Source organism: Protopterus annectens, chromosome 3.part0 (assembly GCF_019279795.1).
Source record: "Protopterus annectens isolate FY-2018-M chromosome 3.part0, PAN1.0, whole genome shotgun sequence".
Classification (NCBI taxonomy): Eukaryota; Metazoa; Chordata; order Ceratodontiformes; family Protopteridae; genus Protopterus; species Protopterus annectens.
Window position 1 is genome coordinate 769,922,714 of NC_056731.1, and position 17,602 is coordinate 769,940,315.

Sequence of the window (17,602 nt, forward strand, 5' to 3'; positions counted from 1 at the left end):
ACATAATGTAAGCATGTGATGACAGCACAGAGACAGGAAACATAATGTAAGCATGTGATGACAGCACAGAGGCAGGAAACATAATGTAGGCATGTGATGACAGCACAGAGACAGGAAACATAATGTAAACCTGATGACAGCATAGAGACAGAAAACATAATGTAAGCATGTGATGACAGCACAGAAACAGGAACCACAATGTAAGCATGTGATGACAGAGCAGAGACAGGAAACAATATAAGCATGTGATGACAGCGCAGAGACAGGAATCATAATGTATGCATGTGATGACAAAGACAGGAACCATAATGTAAGCATGAGATGCCAGCACAGAGACAGGAACTATAATGTAAGCAAGTGATGACAGCACAGAGACAGGAACCATAATGTAAGCATGTGATGACAGCACAGAGACAGGAACCATAATGTAAGCATGTGATGACAGCACAGAGACAGGAACCATAATGTAAGTATGTGATGATGGCACAGAGACAGGAAAAATAATGTAAGCATGTGATGACAGCACAGAGACAGGAAACATAATGTAACGATGTGATGACAGCACAGAAACAGGAATCACAGTGTAAGCATATGATGACAGCACAGAGACAGGAAACATAATGTAAGCATGTGATGACAGCACAGAGACAGGAAACAGAATGTTAGCAGAGACATGAACCATAATGTAAGCATGTGACAGGGCAGACACAGGAAACATAATGTAAGCATGTGATGACAGTACAAAGGCAGGAAACATGATGTACCGAGGTAATGACAACACAGAGACAGGAAACATAATGTAAGGATGTGATGACAGCACAGAGACATGAACCATAATGTAAGCATGTGATGACAGCGTGGAGACAGAAAACATAATGTAGGCATGTCATGACAGTGCAGAGACATGAACCATAACGTAATCATGTGATGACAGGGCAGAGACAGGAAACATAATGTAAGCATGTGATGATAGCAAAGAGACAGGAAACATTATGTAAACATGTGATGAGAGCACAGAAACAGGAAACATAATGTAAGCATGTGATGGCAACACAAAGCATGTGATGACAGCACAGAGACAGGAAACATAGTATAAACATGTGATGACACCACAGAAACAGGAAACATAATGTAAGCATGTGATGACAGCACAGACAGAAAACATAATGTAAGCATGTAATGACAGGATAGAGACAGGAAACATAATATAACAATTTGATGAAAGCACAGAGACAGGAATCACAATGTAAGCATATGATGACAGCACAGAGACAGGAGACATAATGAAAGCAAGTGATGACAGCACAGAGACAGAAAACAATGTTAGCATATGATGACAGTGCAGAGACATGAACCATAATGTAAGCATGTGATGACAGGGCAGAGACAGGAAACATAATGTAAGCATGTGACGACAGCACAGAGACAGGAAACAAAATGTATGCATGTGATGACACCGCAGAGACATGAACCATAGTGTAAGCATGTGATGACAGGGCAGAGACAGGAAACATAATGTAAGTATGTGATGACAGCACAGAGACAGGAAACATAATGTAAACATGTGATGACAGCACAGAGACAGGAAACATAATGTAAGCATGTGATGACAGCACAGAGACAGGAAACAATGTAAACATGTGATGACAGCACAGAGGCAGCAAACATAATGTAAGCATGTGATGGCAGCACAGAAACAGGAAACAATGTAAGCACGTGATGACAGCACAGACAGAAAACATAATGTAAGCATGTGATGACAGTGCAGAGACAGGAAAGATAATGTTAGCATGTGATGACAGCACAGAGACATGAACCATAATGTAAGCATGTGATGAGAGGGCAGAGATAGGAAACACAATGTAAGCATGTGATGACAGCACAGAGACAGGAAACAAAATGTATGTATGTGATGACACCGCAGAGACATGAACCATAATGTAAGCACGTGATGACAGCACAGAGAAAGGAAACATAATGTAACAAGGTGATAATAAGACAGACAAGAAACACAATGTAAGCATGTGATGACAGCATAGAGACAGGAAACAAAATGTATGTATGTGATGACACCGCAGAGACATGAACCATAATGTGAGCATGTGATGACAGCACAGACAGAAAACATAATGTAAGCACGTGATGACAGCACAGAGAAAGGAAACATAATGTAACAAGGTGATAACAAGACAGAGACAGGAAACATAATGTAAGCATGTGATTACAGCACAGAGACAGGAAACATAATGAAAGTAATTGATGACAGCACAGAGACAGAAAACATAATGTTAGCATGTGATGACAGTGCAGAGACATGGACCACAATGTAAGTATGTGATGGCAGAGCAGAAACAGGAACCATAATGTAAGCATGTGATGACAGCACAGAGACAGGAAACATAATTTAAGCATGTGATGACAGCACAGAAACAGGAAGCCTAATGTAAACATGTGACGACAACAAAGAGACAGGAAACATAATGTAATGATGTGATGGCAGCACAGAGACAGGAATCACAAGGTAAGCATGTGATGACAGAACAGAGACAGGAAACATAATGTAAGCATGTGATGACAGCACAGAGACAAGAAACATAATGTAAGCATGTGATGACAGCACAGAGACAGGAAACATAATGTAACGATGTGATGACAGCACAGAGACAGGAATCACAATGTAAGCATGTGATGACAGCACAGAGACAGGAAACATAATGTAATCATGTGATTACAGCACAGAGACAGGAAACATAATGTAAGCATGTGATGACAGTGCAGAGAAATGAACCATAATGTAAGCATGTGATGACAGGCAGAGACAGGAAACATAATGTAAGCATGTGATGTTAGCAGAGAAACAGGAAACATAATTTAAGCATGTGATGACAGCACAGACACAGGAAACATAATGTAAGCATCTGATGACAGCACAGAGACAGGAAACATAATGTTAGCATGTGATGACAGCACAAAGACAGGAACCACAATGTCAGCATGTGATGACAGCACAGAAACAGGAAACATAATGTAAGCATGTGATGACAGCACAGAGACAGGAACCACAATGTAAGCATGTGATGACAGTACAGAGACAGGAAACATAATGTAAACATGTGATGACAGCACAGAGACAGGAACCACAATGTAAGCATGTGATGACAGCACATAGATAGGAAACATAATGTAAAATTTGATGACAGCACAGAGATAAGAACCACAATGTAAGCATGTGATGACAGCACAGACACAGGAAACAATGTAAACATGTGATAGCAGCACAGAGACAGGAGACATAATGGAACAGCTAGCAATAACATGATTAAATACCGAAGCAGCAGCACTCTCCAATGTGTTGAGGTACTGTAGCAGTTGACTGCATGCAGTGAGCAAAGTCGGACAAAGGAGGGAGTGAATGAGAATTTTTTTTTTATAAACAACATTATGTAGAAATGCTCAGATTCCTTTTTCTGGTGTGTGTTTTGTGTGTTTTGTAGAGTAAGTGAAGACAAAAAGTCTACACAGAGGTAATTCAACCCCTAGTTTGTGTGAGAAGGTCACAAGTATCCTTTCTCTTTGAAAGACTATCTCAATAACCTCCTGCACAAGTACAAAAGGCACTGGTGCCCCCATTCACTGAAAGGAAGACAAAAGATCCCTTGGCTCTGGAACCTGTACTATGTGCACAGTTAAAACATTTAGCCTAGAAGGAGATTCTCTGCTAACAGTTCACAGTTTAGGGTTTGCTAATAGTGTAGGACAAAGTGACCTTGTACATCTGGTATCAGACTAGATCCTTACTCTGTGACCATCCATGTTAAAGGATTAATACTTGCCTATAAGGAGTCAGGGAAGAGTTAGAATCTGGTGGATAACTTCAGTCTGCAGCAAAGACTGGGCCGGCCTTGTGTACCTTAGAAGTAAGTGTGTTGTTTGAGAGAGAGAGACAGAGCCCAGAGTGAGAAAGAAACAACCAAAAATCTGTACCTGAGTATAGGAAGGCAAAAGTGTACAACAACAAGGTGGGTTATAAAAACAGAGATTAGAGATGATGTGCTTAACCCTCCCAAAATAAACAAACAGACAAAATAATAATAACAATAATAATAATAACAACAATAACAAACTAGCCTGCTATCTGTAGAATCATGACATCTTGTCCTAGCAATTAGACCTTGTTTAGCTCTCCCATTATTCCTGAATGAACAGGTGGAGTGTGGGAGGGACCTTCTTGATGTAGCAGTATAGAGTTTTTCAATTAAAAAGGGCACTTTGCAATGAATTACACTTTGTAAGCACAAAACTGTCTGAACCTCTCAGAAAACCTCAGAGGTCAGATGCCAATAAACACACTATTTTTTCTTATGTACTAACATGATTAGAGAGTGACTGCCGTGGTGGTATGGCGGTAGCATTGCTACCTCACAGCAAGAGGTTCTCCCGTTCAATTCTCAGCTTGGCTTGGGTGTGCCTTCTGTGTGGAGTCTGCATGTCCTCCCCGAGGGTTGGGTAGCATTCGAAAGACATGCGTGCGTAAATGGGCGTGCCTTCGTTGAAGGTTGGGCGTCGAGCTGGCACCTCGGCGTTTCATAAAAAAAAAAAAAATCTACTGCTAATCATTAGTGGACCGGAGTTACGCTGTGGCAACCCCTTACTGGAAAAAAGCCGAAAGACAAACAACAACTAACATGATTAGAGAGTATTACATGACCTAGCTCGGTGTCCATGAACAGAATAAAAATCACCATTCACGCATATTAATAGTAAAGAAAATACAACAGATTAAATGGTTTGTAAATAATAATGACTGTCAGGTAAAATGTGTGTTAAGTGGGCAGTTTAAATTTTCTCTTGACAACTGTGGATGATCTCTAAATGGAAGCTTTGGACACGGAAACTCTTATAGAACATATTGACCTATATGCAATTGTGAGTGCATCCACAATCTGCAGATTACAGCAACAGTTATCTCATAGTAAGCACCACTGTTCACTTAAAGGCACCAGAACTCCTTTTCATATGAAAATACAGAATGAATCTTGGATTAACATACCAATCAGCACTTTTTTCCCCCTTTTTTTTGCTTTGTCATCAGTCTTGTATTGCAATACTTACAGCTTGTAATGATACATATGATGGAGGTCCTGGGGGCCCAGGAGGCCCTTGAATGCTCTTCCCATCTTGTCCTCGCTCTCCCTGTATAGAAAGTCAACATACTGTGATACAAATATGCTCTAATGCTGTTAATTCACAACATGCACAACAAAAATACAAACAAAATCACAAATTCTATACATCGGGTGTCTCACCTTTGGTCCCTGGTCACCTTTTTCTCCTTTTCGTCCCTGTTTAAAAATAAAACAATGCCAATGTTAGTACAGTAATTGACATTCTGATGCCTGCAGTTCTGTTCTTGTACAGCCTACATTTCTTGGGCACTGTATATGTGTATTCTTAATCCCAGAGGCACATACCTACATGCAGGTACATGAAAAAATAAAACTTACAAACCCAGAAATTTGGTCAAAATTACATTCAGACTTACAATGCTTTCTTAACATTGCTGAACTCACAGGAAATCTGCCTCTCTGCAAAATAATCACAGGGTGGAACTTCTCTTCATTATTTCAGTGAGAAATTAAAAGAATTATATTTCCTCTGGGTGTGATGTAGCTCTAAAATTCTTAATACAAGAATTCTGGATGAAGCCAAAAATAATGGGAAGAAAGGCACAAAATCAGAGACAGATTTTAAATAGTGCTCCTATAAACTTCAAACGTTGCTAGAATAATAGGTTTTGCATTGGCATGCATTTTCTGAAGGAGTCCGATACTCAAACGTTTGCCACTATTTAGTGACTTCTCTCTATAGTTATTTGCCAAAAAAACACTGATATTTTACAGTAAACCTAAATGGTTGTAAGCAGAGTGCCCACCAACAAAGTTTACTACTGCATAGTGTTTATGGAGCTACGTGGAGGGACATAGTCTTTGACCAATAAGGCTTCACCAAGGAGGTAATATTTTGGTGGCAGAAGCACCCAGCTGATGTTCAAGTGTTCCTTCTTAATGGTGGAATACTCAGTTTCTACTCTATTAACCATACAACCTTGAAACATATTGGCTGTTCTTCCACCTCAAAGGACTGTAAAAGCACTGTCCCTCCTAGGCCAGACTCAGATACATCATTATAAGCAATGAAAGGTCTACTGAAATTCACAGATGCTAAAACAGGTAATTAACACAATGCTTCCTTCAACTGCTTAAAATCATTGTCTACTTCTAATGTCCATTTTACTTTAAGGGGCATCTTCCCTATTTTCAGGTCTAGTTCTTGTTTGATGTAACAAACAATACTCCTTCCCATAACATACCCTAAATATCTTACATCCATTACGCTTAGGTTGCTGTTGGAGGCATTAATAGTCAACTTGGCCTGTCCCAGTTAGTCTGGTACAGGTTGTATCTTAAAGATAATTGTCAATCCATATCCTCAGATTGTACTATGACATTGGATAGGTAAGTGAAACACATTTGAAACTGGGCTATAAGAAACTTTTCATTAATCTCCAAAAGGTTGTTGGGACACCATGTAGCCTAAAAGGAAGAAAACCCATCTGTTATTGAAAAGGCAGTCTTTTGCCTGCCTTCTTTGGATAGAGGGATTGCCAACACTCCCTTTGTCAAGATTTAATATGGTCAAAGATCTTGCCATTCCCACTGTTTTGCCTCCACCTATGACCCCCACCTTAAGCATTTTTGTACTTCCTCTTGCATTGTCTTTCTCTGTGACTCTGGCATTCTATTAGATTTTAAGTTAAACTTTTCTTCTAGAATGGACTCAGTATGGTATTGGATCAGTTATGCCCCTCCATGTAGTTCTGAAAACACTTCTGTTGTTTCTGTAGCTTAGATAATGTGTTATCCACCAGTACTGCAGGCACAGAGGCCAGTTTTCTTTCTCCATCATTTCCATCAGTTTCTGCCATTAAGCTAATTACAAAGGTTTGGACTTCTTTCTTCAGTACACAGATATGATACTTCACACATTATTATTACTATTATTATTAGTAGTAGTAGTGGGGGCAGCCATGGTGGTGCAGTGGTTAGCATTGTCACCTCACAGCAAGAGGTTCTCCGGTTCAATCCTCGGCTGGTGTACCTTCTGTGCGGAGTCTGCGTGTCCTCCCTGTGGTCGTGTGGGTTTCCTCCGGGTGCTCCGGTTTCCTCCCACATCCCAAAGACATGCTGCAGGTGGATTGGACACTTAAATTGGCCCTAGGTGTGAGTGTGTGCATGTGCGTGTGCCTTCTGTGGAAGGTTGGGCACGGGGCTGGCAACTCGACACTGTAAAACTCCACTGCCAATCATGAGCGGACAGATGATCCGCTGTGGCGACCCCTAACTGGGAAAAACCGAAAGAAGAAGATTATTATTAGTAGTAGTAATAGTAGTAGTATTATCACAGATATGGCTGTTCTGGCCTTCTCCTACCAGCCTATTCACCCTTGCAGTTGACATCATCTACTAGATTACAAATTGGCTACCTGACAGAGCCCATGTTGGGAAAATTGCTGGTTCCCTCTCTGAATGTAAAATTGGAACTAGTAGGGTACCACAGGGAACAGTGCTGGGTCCACTCCTGCTTGCCAGATATTTTACAGACATCAGTCTAATATTCCAGAAGTGTGGTTGACCAAGTTTGCTGATGTCTGCAAGCTGGGCACTATCTGTTCATTAATTCTACTGAACAGCTCCAGCAAGTACTGAAGTATGTACATGCCTGGTGTACTGAAAACGGTGTTAGTTTAAATGCAGAAAAAAAAATGTAGCATGGTCACATTCATCAAAAGAGCTGTTCTCATCTCGTATTTTTAAATGATACTCCTCTTCCGACAGATACAGTCATAAGAGACCTGGGTACTTATGTGAACAGTTCTCTCTCTTTCGATCATCATGTTTCCAACATAGTTAAGAAATCCTTCTGTCTGGCCCAGTTAATTTCCAATGGTATGTCTTTAAGATTGAAAGAAGTTATCCTGCCAATATACTCTTCCCTTATCGGACCCATAACTGAAGATGATACCCAGTTTGGTATGTATAAATTGAAGTCTATTGTTTGACTAGAAATTCCCCAAGCATACCCTAACAGTAAAATCAAAGGCCTTAAATATTTCAGCTATCCTGATAAATCAGCACAACTTTCATTAATCTCAGTGGTCTACAGATTGCTCTATGGTGACCTGTGTCTTGCTGTTTGAGCCATGAAAGACCCATTCCAACTTGACCTTCTCATTCTTGGCGAAACCAGTGGCTCTACAAACACCCATACTATGGACCTAAATCTATACCAACAAATAAATAAGACTTGCTGGAGAGATAGGCTTTTAACAATGCGTTCCCAGCCAATGGAATAAGTAACCACTACAGATCAAACAAAATACTACTCTGAGTACCTTCAAAGCTGGTTTTGATGATTGGATGGATAGGCACAAACTTATATCAGGATTATCATGTACAGCCCTGCTTTATTTGTGAGATAAGCACTATTAAGTACTTGAAAAGGCAGGCACAGACTTTTAAATATGCCTACTTACAGGTATATTTGGTAAGGTACATTATGGCCTTCATGACCATTCAACTAATATTGTTCCTGTGTTGGTGTTTAATTTTAATACTGTTTCAAATGGACCTTGCAATCTAGCCAAAACATGTTTTCAGTAGAAAGGACCAAAAATAATACTTGATCTCCAGCTTTGACTCCCTTGGTCATTGCATTCCTATTATATATATATTGTGCACACTGAGTCCTTCCCCCGTGTTTTCATATGAGGCCCATAACCACTTTAAACCTATCTTTTAAATTGAGATAGTACTTTTAAATTATGTTATCTCTTCTACACAAGTCTTTCTAGTAATATCTGACAGTCAGTGAGGGTGCGTGCCATATCACATCTCAAAAGGATGCAAGGACCTTGAATGAATTCTGTCAAGGTTTGTAGTACTTCTCTGACAGCAGACAGGAGGCATGGTATTAACTGTTCCAAGTTTTATCATCTTCCTTAATATCTTTTCCCAGAACGGACTTTAATGTTAAGTTAAAACACACTTCTAGACCATTTGTCTGGTGATGGTACACTGAAATCTTTAATTGCTTGACCTTAATCCTAGGCACAGTTGGAGCATTGTTCTGGACATAAACAGAGTCCCCATTTGGTGAATGTTTCTTTGGTTATCTGTACTTTAGAAAATAGTAAGACTAACTCCCTAGTAAAAGATTTATCATTAGACTCACATACAGGAATAGCCTCAGATTACTTAGCTGCATTGTATAAAATAACCAAAATGTACTATAACCCATTGCAGGATTTTACCAGTGGCCCAAAAATGTCCACAGCAATACATTTAAATGGCACTTCTGTAATGGGTGTTGAACTCAAAGGATTTTTAAAGCCTGGTAGAGGGACTGCCTTCTGGCTCTTAGGGCACACAACATAGAAGGTCTTAATGTCTTTATCATTCCCAGACAGTAAAACCTTGCTAGTATTTGTACATTAGTCTAGTCTTTTCACAGGTGCCTTCCTAGTACATGGATGCATGTTAACCTTATCAATGGCTTTCTGAAAGGCTGGGGTATTAACAGCTGATATACTATATCCCCTCTGTCCTTGCTTACGCTGTGCAATAAATCATTTTGTAACTGACAATATGGACTAAGAAGTGGGATCATTTTGTTAATTGTCCTCTACAACTCTAGCTATATTTCCCATTGTTCTGCTCAAAGTATCATCTTCCCAATGTGCTTTTTTAAAGCTTACTGTCTTACCTGGAGGTCAGTCAGCTCTGGGTTGCTTGCTTGTCATGAGGTGGTAACCACTACCTTTTCTTCTACCAACAAAGGAAGGCACCTCATGCCACTTGTAATTTGTTCTTATTCTTTTCTTTCTAGTTCTTTTCCTTTAAGGACCTGACGCATAGAGCCTCTTTTTGTTTAAGGTTTCTGTATTTGGTGTCAGCAGGAATATCATTAGGACTCTCCTCAAAGTTATCTTGTCCCTCAGTAAACATTACCCTCTCCTTTTTCTTTTTTTATGTTGCTCTCCCTTTGTCTCGGTGTGAGTGAACACAACCCTCTCAATCTCTTCTTCTTCTGTTCTATGCTGCTTTCCCTCTGTTTAAGTGACTTAACACCAGCTTCTCAGTTTATTTCTCTTTTCTTGCTTGCTCCCTGTCTGCAGTGGGTGTCTCAGAGGAAAATATGTTTACAGTTTTAGTCTTACAGTATATGCAGATATCTATTATCTAGAGTTCTCTTATTTGGGTTTTCTGTTTTACATTGACTGAAAAGAGTTTAGAATTCTGAAAAGCTACTGTTTTCTCCTATTTAACTACCCTAGTGACATCTTACTTATTGATAGGTTTGTCTTTTTCATCATGCACTTGCTGATTATAATTTTCTGTTTCTGGGTATTTCTGTTTTAGCTCAATATAAAATTTAGAACTTTGCTCAGGTTTTGCACTCATATACTCTTTAACTTCACTCCCTTGGAATATGCCATTCTATTGAGTGATTCCTTCTTGTCAGTTCTTTTAGTAGTTTCTGCTCCCTGCTCTGCAGCACATTCACCCTGTAATGACATACCTATTCCCACCTTCAGGTTACAGTATTTTAATGTGCAGTTTCCTTCCTTCTACTGAGCATATCCCCTAAGCATATGGTGACATATCTCTTAAAATGGTACACTTCTTCTTTTTCTGTTATCCTTAGCTGAATGTCTGAACCTTTGTGGCTTTTCAGCACTACTCCTTGATCTTTGCTTCATTCAGATACTCTGATGCATGTGTCTGCTGGCTGCTCCCCTTGCCTTTTTATGGTTAAGCAGAGGTATACCTGTAGGCTTGTTTCTGTTTATTTTTTGCAGATTCTCTTCCCTACTGTGATAAAGGTAATTGACAAAAGGATTAACTTATTCATATTGCATCCACAAATCTTTAAGATGTTGGGAATACCTGTCCTTATTATCAGATCATTTGTTAAACTGGAAACTACAGCAACAGAATAAACTGTCTCTCTTGAAACACAATTTATATTTCTACTTGAGTAAAAGGATCCTGTTTCCTATCTCCATGAATGCAATCTACTTCAAGTTTTTTTTTAAATAGGGGACTTTATTTTACAGACAAACTACACATGTATAAACAGGACCACACTACCTTGGGTCCAGTAGTCTCTATAGATTTCTGCCCTCAGTTAAGACAGTATGGTAATTTTGTACAGGCACAATAGCAGAATGCTGATTCAACTGTTGTTATAGACAACTTATTGCATTTCACAAGTTCATCATCATTTGTAGTACATTTTTTTCACAGGATACACTTTTTGCAGGTAGAAAATTGTTACTCTGCAGTGCAAAATCTGTGTTCATAGGCTCATAGGTGAATATTAGGCAAACAACCACTTTGGCCTTTACATGTCTAGCCATGCAACCCAAATGTTTCCTAAGAGTTATTGTGCCTTACATGTTATTTTAAGAGGGAGTATATTAGTTAGGGCATGACTTAACAGTTGCCTCTGTCCATCAGAGACACAGGTGTCAGCCCACAGGTGAATTTTCAATTTCCCATCCACTGGTCCAGGTTGTGCTTGAATAGGATTAGGGAAGGTCTCTGCTTCACATAGAAAGGAGGCCTATTCCACCGAATGGAAATTCTCTGTGATACATACCTGTCCCTCCAGCATGTCCTGTTTAAGTCACAAGCAAGGATCCAAGGATGCCTTGTATGCCAGGCATAAATCACTTCTCAGCAGTCTGTAGGAAACAAAGTATAGAGACCGGGCTTTGAAGTGATCTGCATAAGACATTGTGTTTACACCCTGTATTCTTTTTGTGAGGAACCTCTGTGGATGTTCTGTTTGCTGCATGTACCTGGTCAGGTACATAACAAAGGTGGCATTATACTCAATGATGGGTCTAATGAGGGCTGAGTACAATGGCACTATGACTTCCCTGGACATAGCTGCTATGCTTTACTTGCTAGTTGTGTGACACAAATGATTTTTTCTTACCACATTAGATACATGTTGGTCAAACATTAGGTTATTATCTGTGAGTTCACAAATCCCTGACTACTGTGTCTACTTTTATGGATGTTTTATCAGTGAAGTATTTTCCCTGGGGGTGGGGCACTTTCCAAAAGATACTATTATGCATTTTCTTCCACTGAGTTTTAAGCTGTGGCTTTGATATCAGTCATTTGTCTGTGTTAGGCCTTCCTATAAAATGTTCATGTAGGATTCACAGTTTATAGTGAGATAATTAAGGTCCCCCATTAGTATAATATTTGGTTGAATGCTGAGTGTTTCCCATAGGTATAAATATGAGCTATGGGTTTCATGGGACATAGAAGGTGACCTATAGATTGCTAGGATATGGTATGGGACTTTGTCTATGGCATTCTGGACAGGATGAACTGTAGTGTATAATCCTGTTTTACCACCCTAGAAGAATGCTTGCTGTTGATATAAATTGAGACACTTCCAGCTTTAGTCCCTGTTTGTGCACTTGGTCTAAATTGCACAGTTGGGGTACTATGTATGGTTTTAAAGCATGCCTCAGTAACTACACAGATGTCTGCATTCTACAAGATGAGGAGAGTTTGGAGGGAGTAGAGCTTCTTGTTTAGACTCCTGGCATTGAGTAGTAGCACCTTTAGATTTCCTTGGGTAGATGTTGCTATATTGGAAGGATTGTCAATTTGGCATTGCATAAAAAAGGCTCTCTGGGGGAGGATAATGTTTTAGTTAATGTTCAAAAGCCTAGAGGGGACAGGTGCAGATCATCCTTGGCAAAGCAACATGGTTTGTTAACCATGTCCTCCCATGCTGACAAAAATTGTACTTCCTAGGATGACACCAAAAACTAAGCCAATTATTAACGTCAATCATCTTCTGTTGATATTGTTGAATCATCCTTGGTGAAGGTAGAATGTTGCTCAATGCTAGGCATATACCAGAGAGTGACAAATAGTCCAAGATCTCCATAATGTCTCTCTTTACATAGTCTAGGGAGGTATGTCTCAAGTTATTTATACCTACATGGACTATGACTGAATTATACTAGTACCTGTGGTGCAATGACTTGAGAAGTTGTATAACTTGGTAGATCCAGGCTCCTGATAGGCAACTGACCATTATTTTCTCCTTGTTCAGCCTGGTGAGTAGGGGATCAGTATGTCATACAATGGAGTCCCTATGATAAGATTCCTGGGTAGTGTACTGGCTTGCATTATGGACTTGATAGTTGAGGATCCAATGGGTGTTGCTGTAAATGCAGTATTAGGTGTTGCTTGTGTTGAGTGCTTTTGGGTCTACCATGGATAGTTTTTGTGGGTGGAATGTCCGGGAGGTCTTTGGGGTTTGGGAAGATTGCAGTTATGTACCTCAGCAAAACTATGTGTGGGGTTTGTACTATGTGTGGTGGGTTTAGTGCATGTATCTCTGATAACTAGATTATTTTATTATTATAAATGTTTGTATGTGAGAGTTTTGCCTCCAGAAACATTGTGTATCTACATCTCTGACATACTGTATTTGTTTCTTTGAGGATTAAATGGTTGTCAGTGAACATTAGACAATTTCTACATTGTTTTAATTTTCCCATAGCCACCAATCTGGTTACGGAGAAATTGGGAAACTGCATATCCATGACATCAGGTTCTTTACTGGATGGGCTACTAGGGTGCTTTTGGGGCTAGATATTAGACTGGGCTATATAATACTAAATCCAAGGGGCAGTGTTCCCTAACAAGTAAACTACCTGCTCTGTGCTAAACAGTATGCACATGAGTTGCTCTACACTCATCAATAAAATCTCTTAATCAGTATATATAATCCAGGAAAACAATGTTGGGAGAATGACATGACCTTTTAGATTTTTGTGAAATCCAAATGAATTGAACAATATGCAAAAACAAGAGCAGCAACGATTTTTGGGAATATAAGGATAGGGAAAGAATACAACGCAAGCTATGTAATAAAATGTGTTTTACAAAGATGCAAATGGAATAGGTTTTATTATTAAATACACTGATATCATGAGGACCAGCAACTCCACTTTTAAACTTTTTTGTGCTGGTGTAAATGACAAATGAAACATTCTCTTCTGTGTACTCTTCATAAGGTTATGTGTAAGTCTCAGACAATCTGCTTTTTCACTTACAGTTTAATACCCATTCATCTATTCATCCATTTTCAAAACAACTTATTATGGAGGGGGACATGGTGATATCAAGCTGTGCAAGGTGGTGCCGAATTATCAAATCTGGCAACAGTTTCTAGTTCATCTTGGAGGATTCCCAGGGTGTGTGTGTGTGTGTGTGTGTGTGTGTGTGTGTGTGTGTGTGTGTGTGTGTGTGTGTGTGTGTGTGTGTGTAGGCAAGGTGACAGCTAAACCAGAAGCATAGCTGGCTCAACCAATGCCCTGTGCTGGGACAGTGCTAATAATTAGTGCCCCATTCACCCAGCTCTTCAACTGAGGAGCCAAATGAAAAAAAAAAAAAAAAAAAAAAAAAAAGAAATATCTCAACAAACCTCCACTCTTTCTGCACAACAGCCATTGCAACAGTATAGACCACACACGGAGCACTACAGCGCTCAGTTTTGGCCACAAATTCAATACCAGCCTTTAAAGGCAAGCATGCATTACAGAGTGATCAGGATTGGCCAATTATCCCTCTCCTAAAAGGACATACCTAGAAAACAAAAAACATAACCCACCCTGGAAGGCATTTTAACTATTTTATTTATTTATTTCAGTTTGTTGACCGGGGACATCCACTGAACTTTTGAAAGGCCCGTTTTCAGGGGAGACCCGAGGAGATAAACTCCATGACACAGTTACAGTCACAATCACAGTTACAAGTAAATTACAAGTCAATTAAAAATTAAAAATCAATAAATCAAAAAAAAAATCAAAAACTCAAAAGTATATCGCAGTAGTAAATTAGGTCCTTCATTAAGAGGAAAATGTGCAGATCAGTAGATATATAATACATGTTACAGTACAACTTAGTGAATTTAGTATAAGTAGGTGTTATAGTGAAGTCTAGGTGTAGTGATGGTGAAAGTTTGTTCTATCAGCAGAGAGAACATATTAAAGTATGTACAAAGAAGAATTTATAATATAGAGCGTACGAAATATGGGTAGAGTATATGTGTGAATGATGGGTAATAGAATGGGATCTCATGTGGGTGAAGAGCAGGTGCAGATCCATTTGGAGGATAGGTATGAGTAAAGGAGGGATTTGAAGATGGTGGGATTTGCAGTGTTTCGAAGGGCAGGAGGGCGGAAGTTCCAAAGTTTGGCTAGGGAGTAAGATAGCAGGAAATGGCCTGGGGGCCGAGAAGGTTTATGGATTTGTAATAGATTTTGGTTTTCTGACTGAAGTGGGCGATTTGGAATATAGGGGGAAGAGTGGTTGAAAGAGCTGGACAGCTAGAAGGTTTGAAGATGAGTTTGTGAGCTGTGGAGAGTTTTAGTAGGTTTAGGTAGTTTGGTAACTCAAGCCATTGTAGGGATTGGAGAGAGAGGCAGTGATGAGATGAGTATTTGGATTTGGTGGCAAATTTACTAATTTTATTGTAGCAGGATTCTAACTTGGACTGTAAACTGAGTTGGAGGTTAGTGAACAGGGGAGAACCATATGTAAGAGAGGGCAGAAGGTAGGAGGAGGCTAGGGTCTTTCTGGTTGCTGGAGTGAGTAAGCGGTTATGTCGGTACAAGAGTCCTATTTTCTGATGAGGTTTTTTAATAGCAGTATTTATGTGGATGTCAAATTTTAGGTGATCATCAATAATGACACCAAGGAGCTTTGTGTGAGATACAATTTCAATGGGGGTGTTGTTTTGAGTTAATATAGTGAAGGAGGAATTGTCAATGGTAGACGTTCTGGAGGGAGTAAATACCATTAGTTTAGTTTTGGTAGAGCTTAGGGCAAGGTGGTTGTTAAGCATCCAAGATTCTGTTTTTGAAAAGGCTGACTGGGTTACTAATAGTAAGTCAGAGGGAGTGTCAGCAGTGCAGGTCATAGCGGAATCATCTGCATACTGAATTACAGAAGAATTGGGGATGAAGAGATGAAAGTTATTAATGAAAATGTTGAATAGAAGGGGGCCTAGCACAGATCAGAAGGAGGAGATAGATGATTTCCATTTCACTGCTTGGTGTCTTTCAGAGAGGTAACTAGAAAACTAAGATAGTGTAGAGGGAGAAAGGTTGAGAGTGGAGAGTTGAGATAAGAGTATGGGATGGGAAACGGTGTTGAAAGCTTTAGATATGTCTAGGAATAAGGAAGATACTAGTTTGCCAGCATCACAAGCTCGATTGATGGATTCAAGGAAGGACAGAAGAGCTGTAGTGACTCTGTGACCGGGATGGAAGCCATGTTGGGTAGGGGTGAGGAGGTTATTGTGGATTAAATGTGACAGCAGTTGAGCATGAATACATTTTTCTAGTATTTTTGAGAGTAAAGAGAGAATTGCAATGGGCCTAAAATTGGTGGTGTCATAGTTTTTACCACCCTTGTGGAGTGGAATGATGAATGCATGTTTCCAGATGGATGGAACTAGAGATTCTTGGTTGGATCTATTTATTAAGATATAAATAGGGAGAGCTATGTTGTCGGACACAAGTTTGAGGAAAAAAGGGGCCAAGTTGTCTGGTGCAGAAGAGCAAGGTTTTAGTTGGGTGAGGAGTTTTTTTTAACTGTACTTGTGGGAACAGGGTTGAGTTTAAAGGAAGATGGGTATTCTGTGCTGTTAGAAGGATGTGAAGAGGGTTGGGAGACAGAGCTAGGAGGAGGGTTGGGGAAGGAGGTGGTTAGTTTAGTTACACAGTCCACGAAGAAGGAGTTGAATGATGTGGCAGTGTCAAGTTCAGAGAGATTTGGATTGGGGCAAGGGTTGTCTTTGTTACCAGGACAGAGGAGAGAGGAGATAGTATTCCAGAATTGTCTTGGATTGGAGGGGTGTGCATATTGTAGTTTGGTGTAGTATGATTTCTGGTCTCTAGTAGTTAGTTTTTTTTACAGAATTTCAGAGCTGTGTGTATTCTAGTAGGGTAGTGGGTAATTTGTTTTTATGGAATTGCTTCCATTTGTTATCCCTTAGTAGCATGGTTTGCTTGGTTTCTTTTGATAGAGGAGCATGGTAATTAAGTAGATTCAGAAAGGTGTCACTGAAGTAGGTGGTAGCATTGTTGAGGGGCAGGATTTTTTGGGGTGACCAGTCGATAAGGTTTAGACAATCCATAAATATTTGTGGGTTGAACTTAGAAAGGTTTCAGGTTTGGATATAGTGGTGCTGTTTTAGGAATAGATATGGGTGCCGGTCTGCGAAGGTGGGTAGGTGATCACTGATAGGGTCAGGGAGAGTACCAGAGGATGATATTAGGTTGGGGTGGGATACTAATAACCAGTCAAGGGTGGTGCCTGAATCTCCATTTTAGTTAGGTCTAGTAGGGGTATTAATTATCTGGGTAAAATCAAAGAGGTTGACTGCTTGAGAAGGAGATTGAGAGCTGATGTTAGCCCAACTGATGTTTACGTCA

The 17,602-nt window shown here is 39.8% G+C and overlaps 1 protein-coding gene across 4 annotated transcripts in view; it reads right to left on the reverse strand.

The window, feature by feature from the left end:
- LOC122796547 (collagen alpha-1(XV) chain-like) overlaps positions 1–17,602 on the reverse strand; it is a 1,635,928-nt gene that overhangs the window by 435,051 nt on the left and 1,183,275 nt on the right. For all 4 annotated transcript variants that reach the window (XM_044065114.1, XM_044065113.1, XM_044065111.1 and 1 more), the window contains 2 exons: positions 5,307–5,342; positions 5,113–5,193 (listed from right to left, as the gene is read on the reverse strand). In XM_044065114.1, the coding sequence (XP_043921049.1) occupies positions 5,113–5,193; positions 5,307–5,342 (117 nt within the window). The remainder of the gene's footprint in view (positions 1–5,112; positions 5,194–5,306; positions 5,343–17,602) is intronic.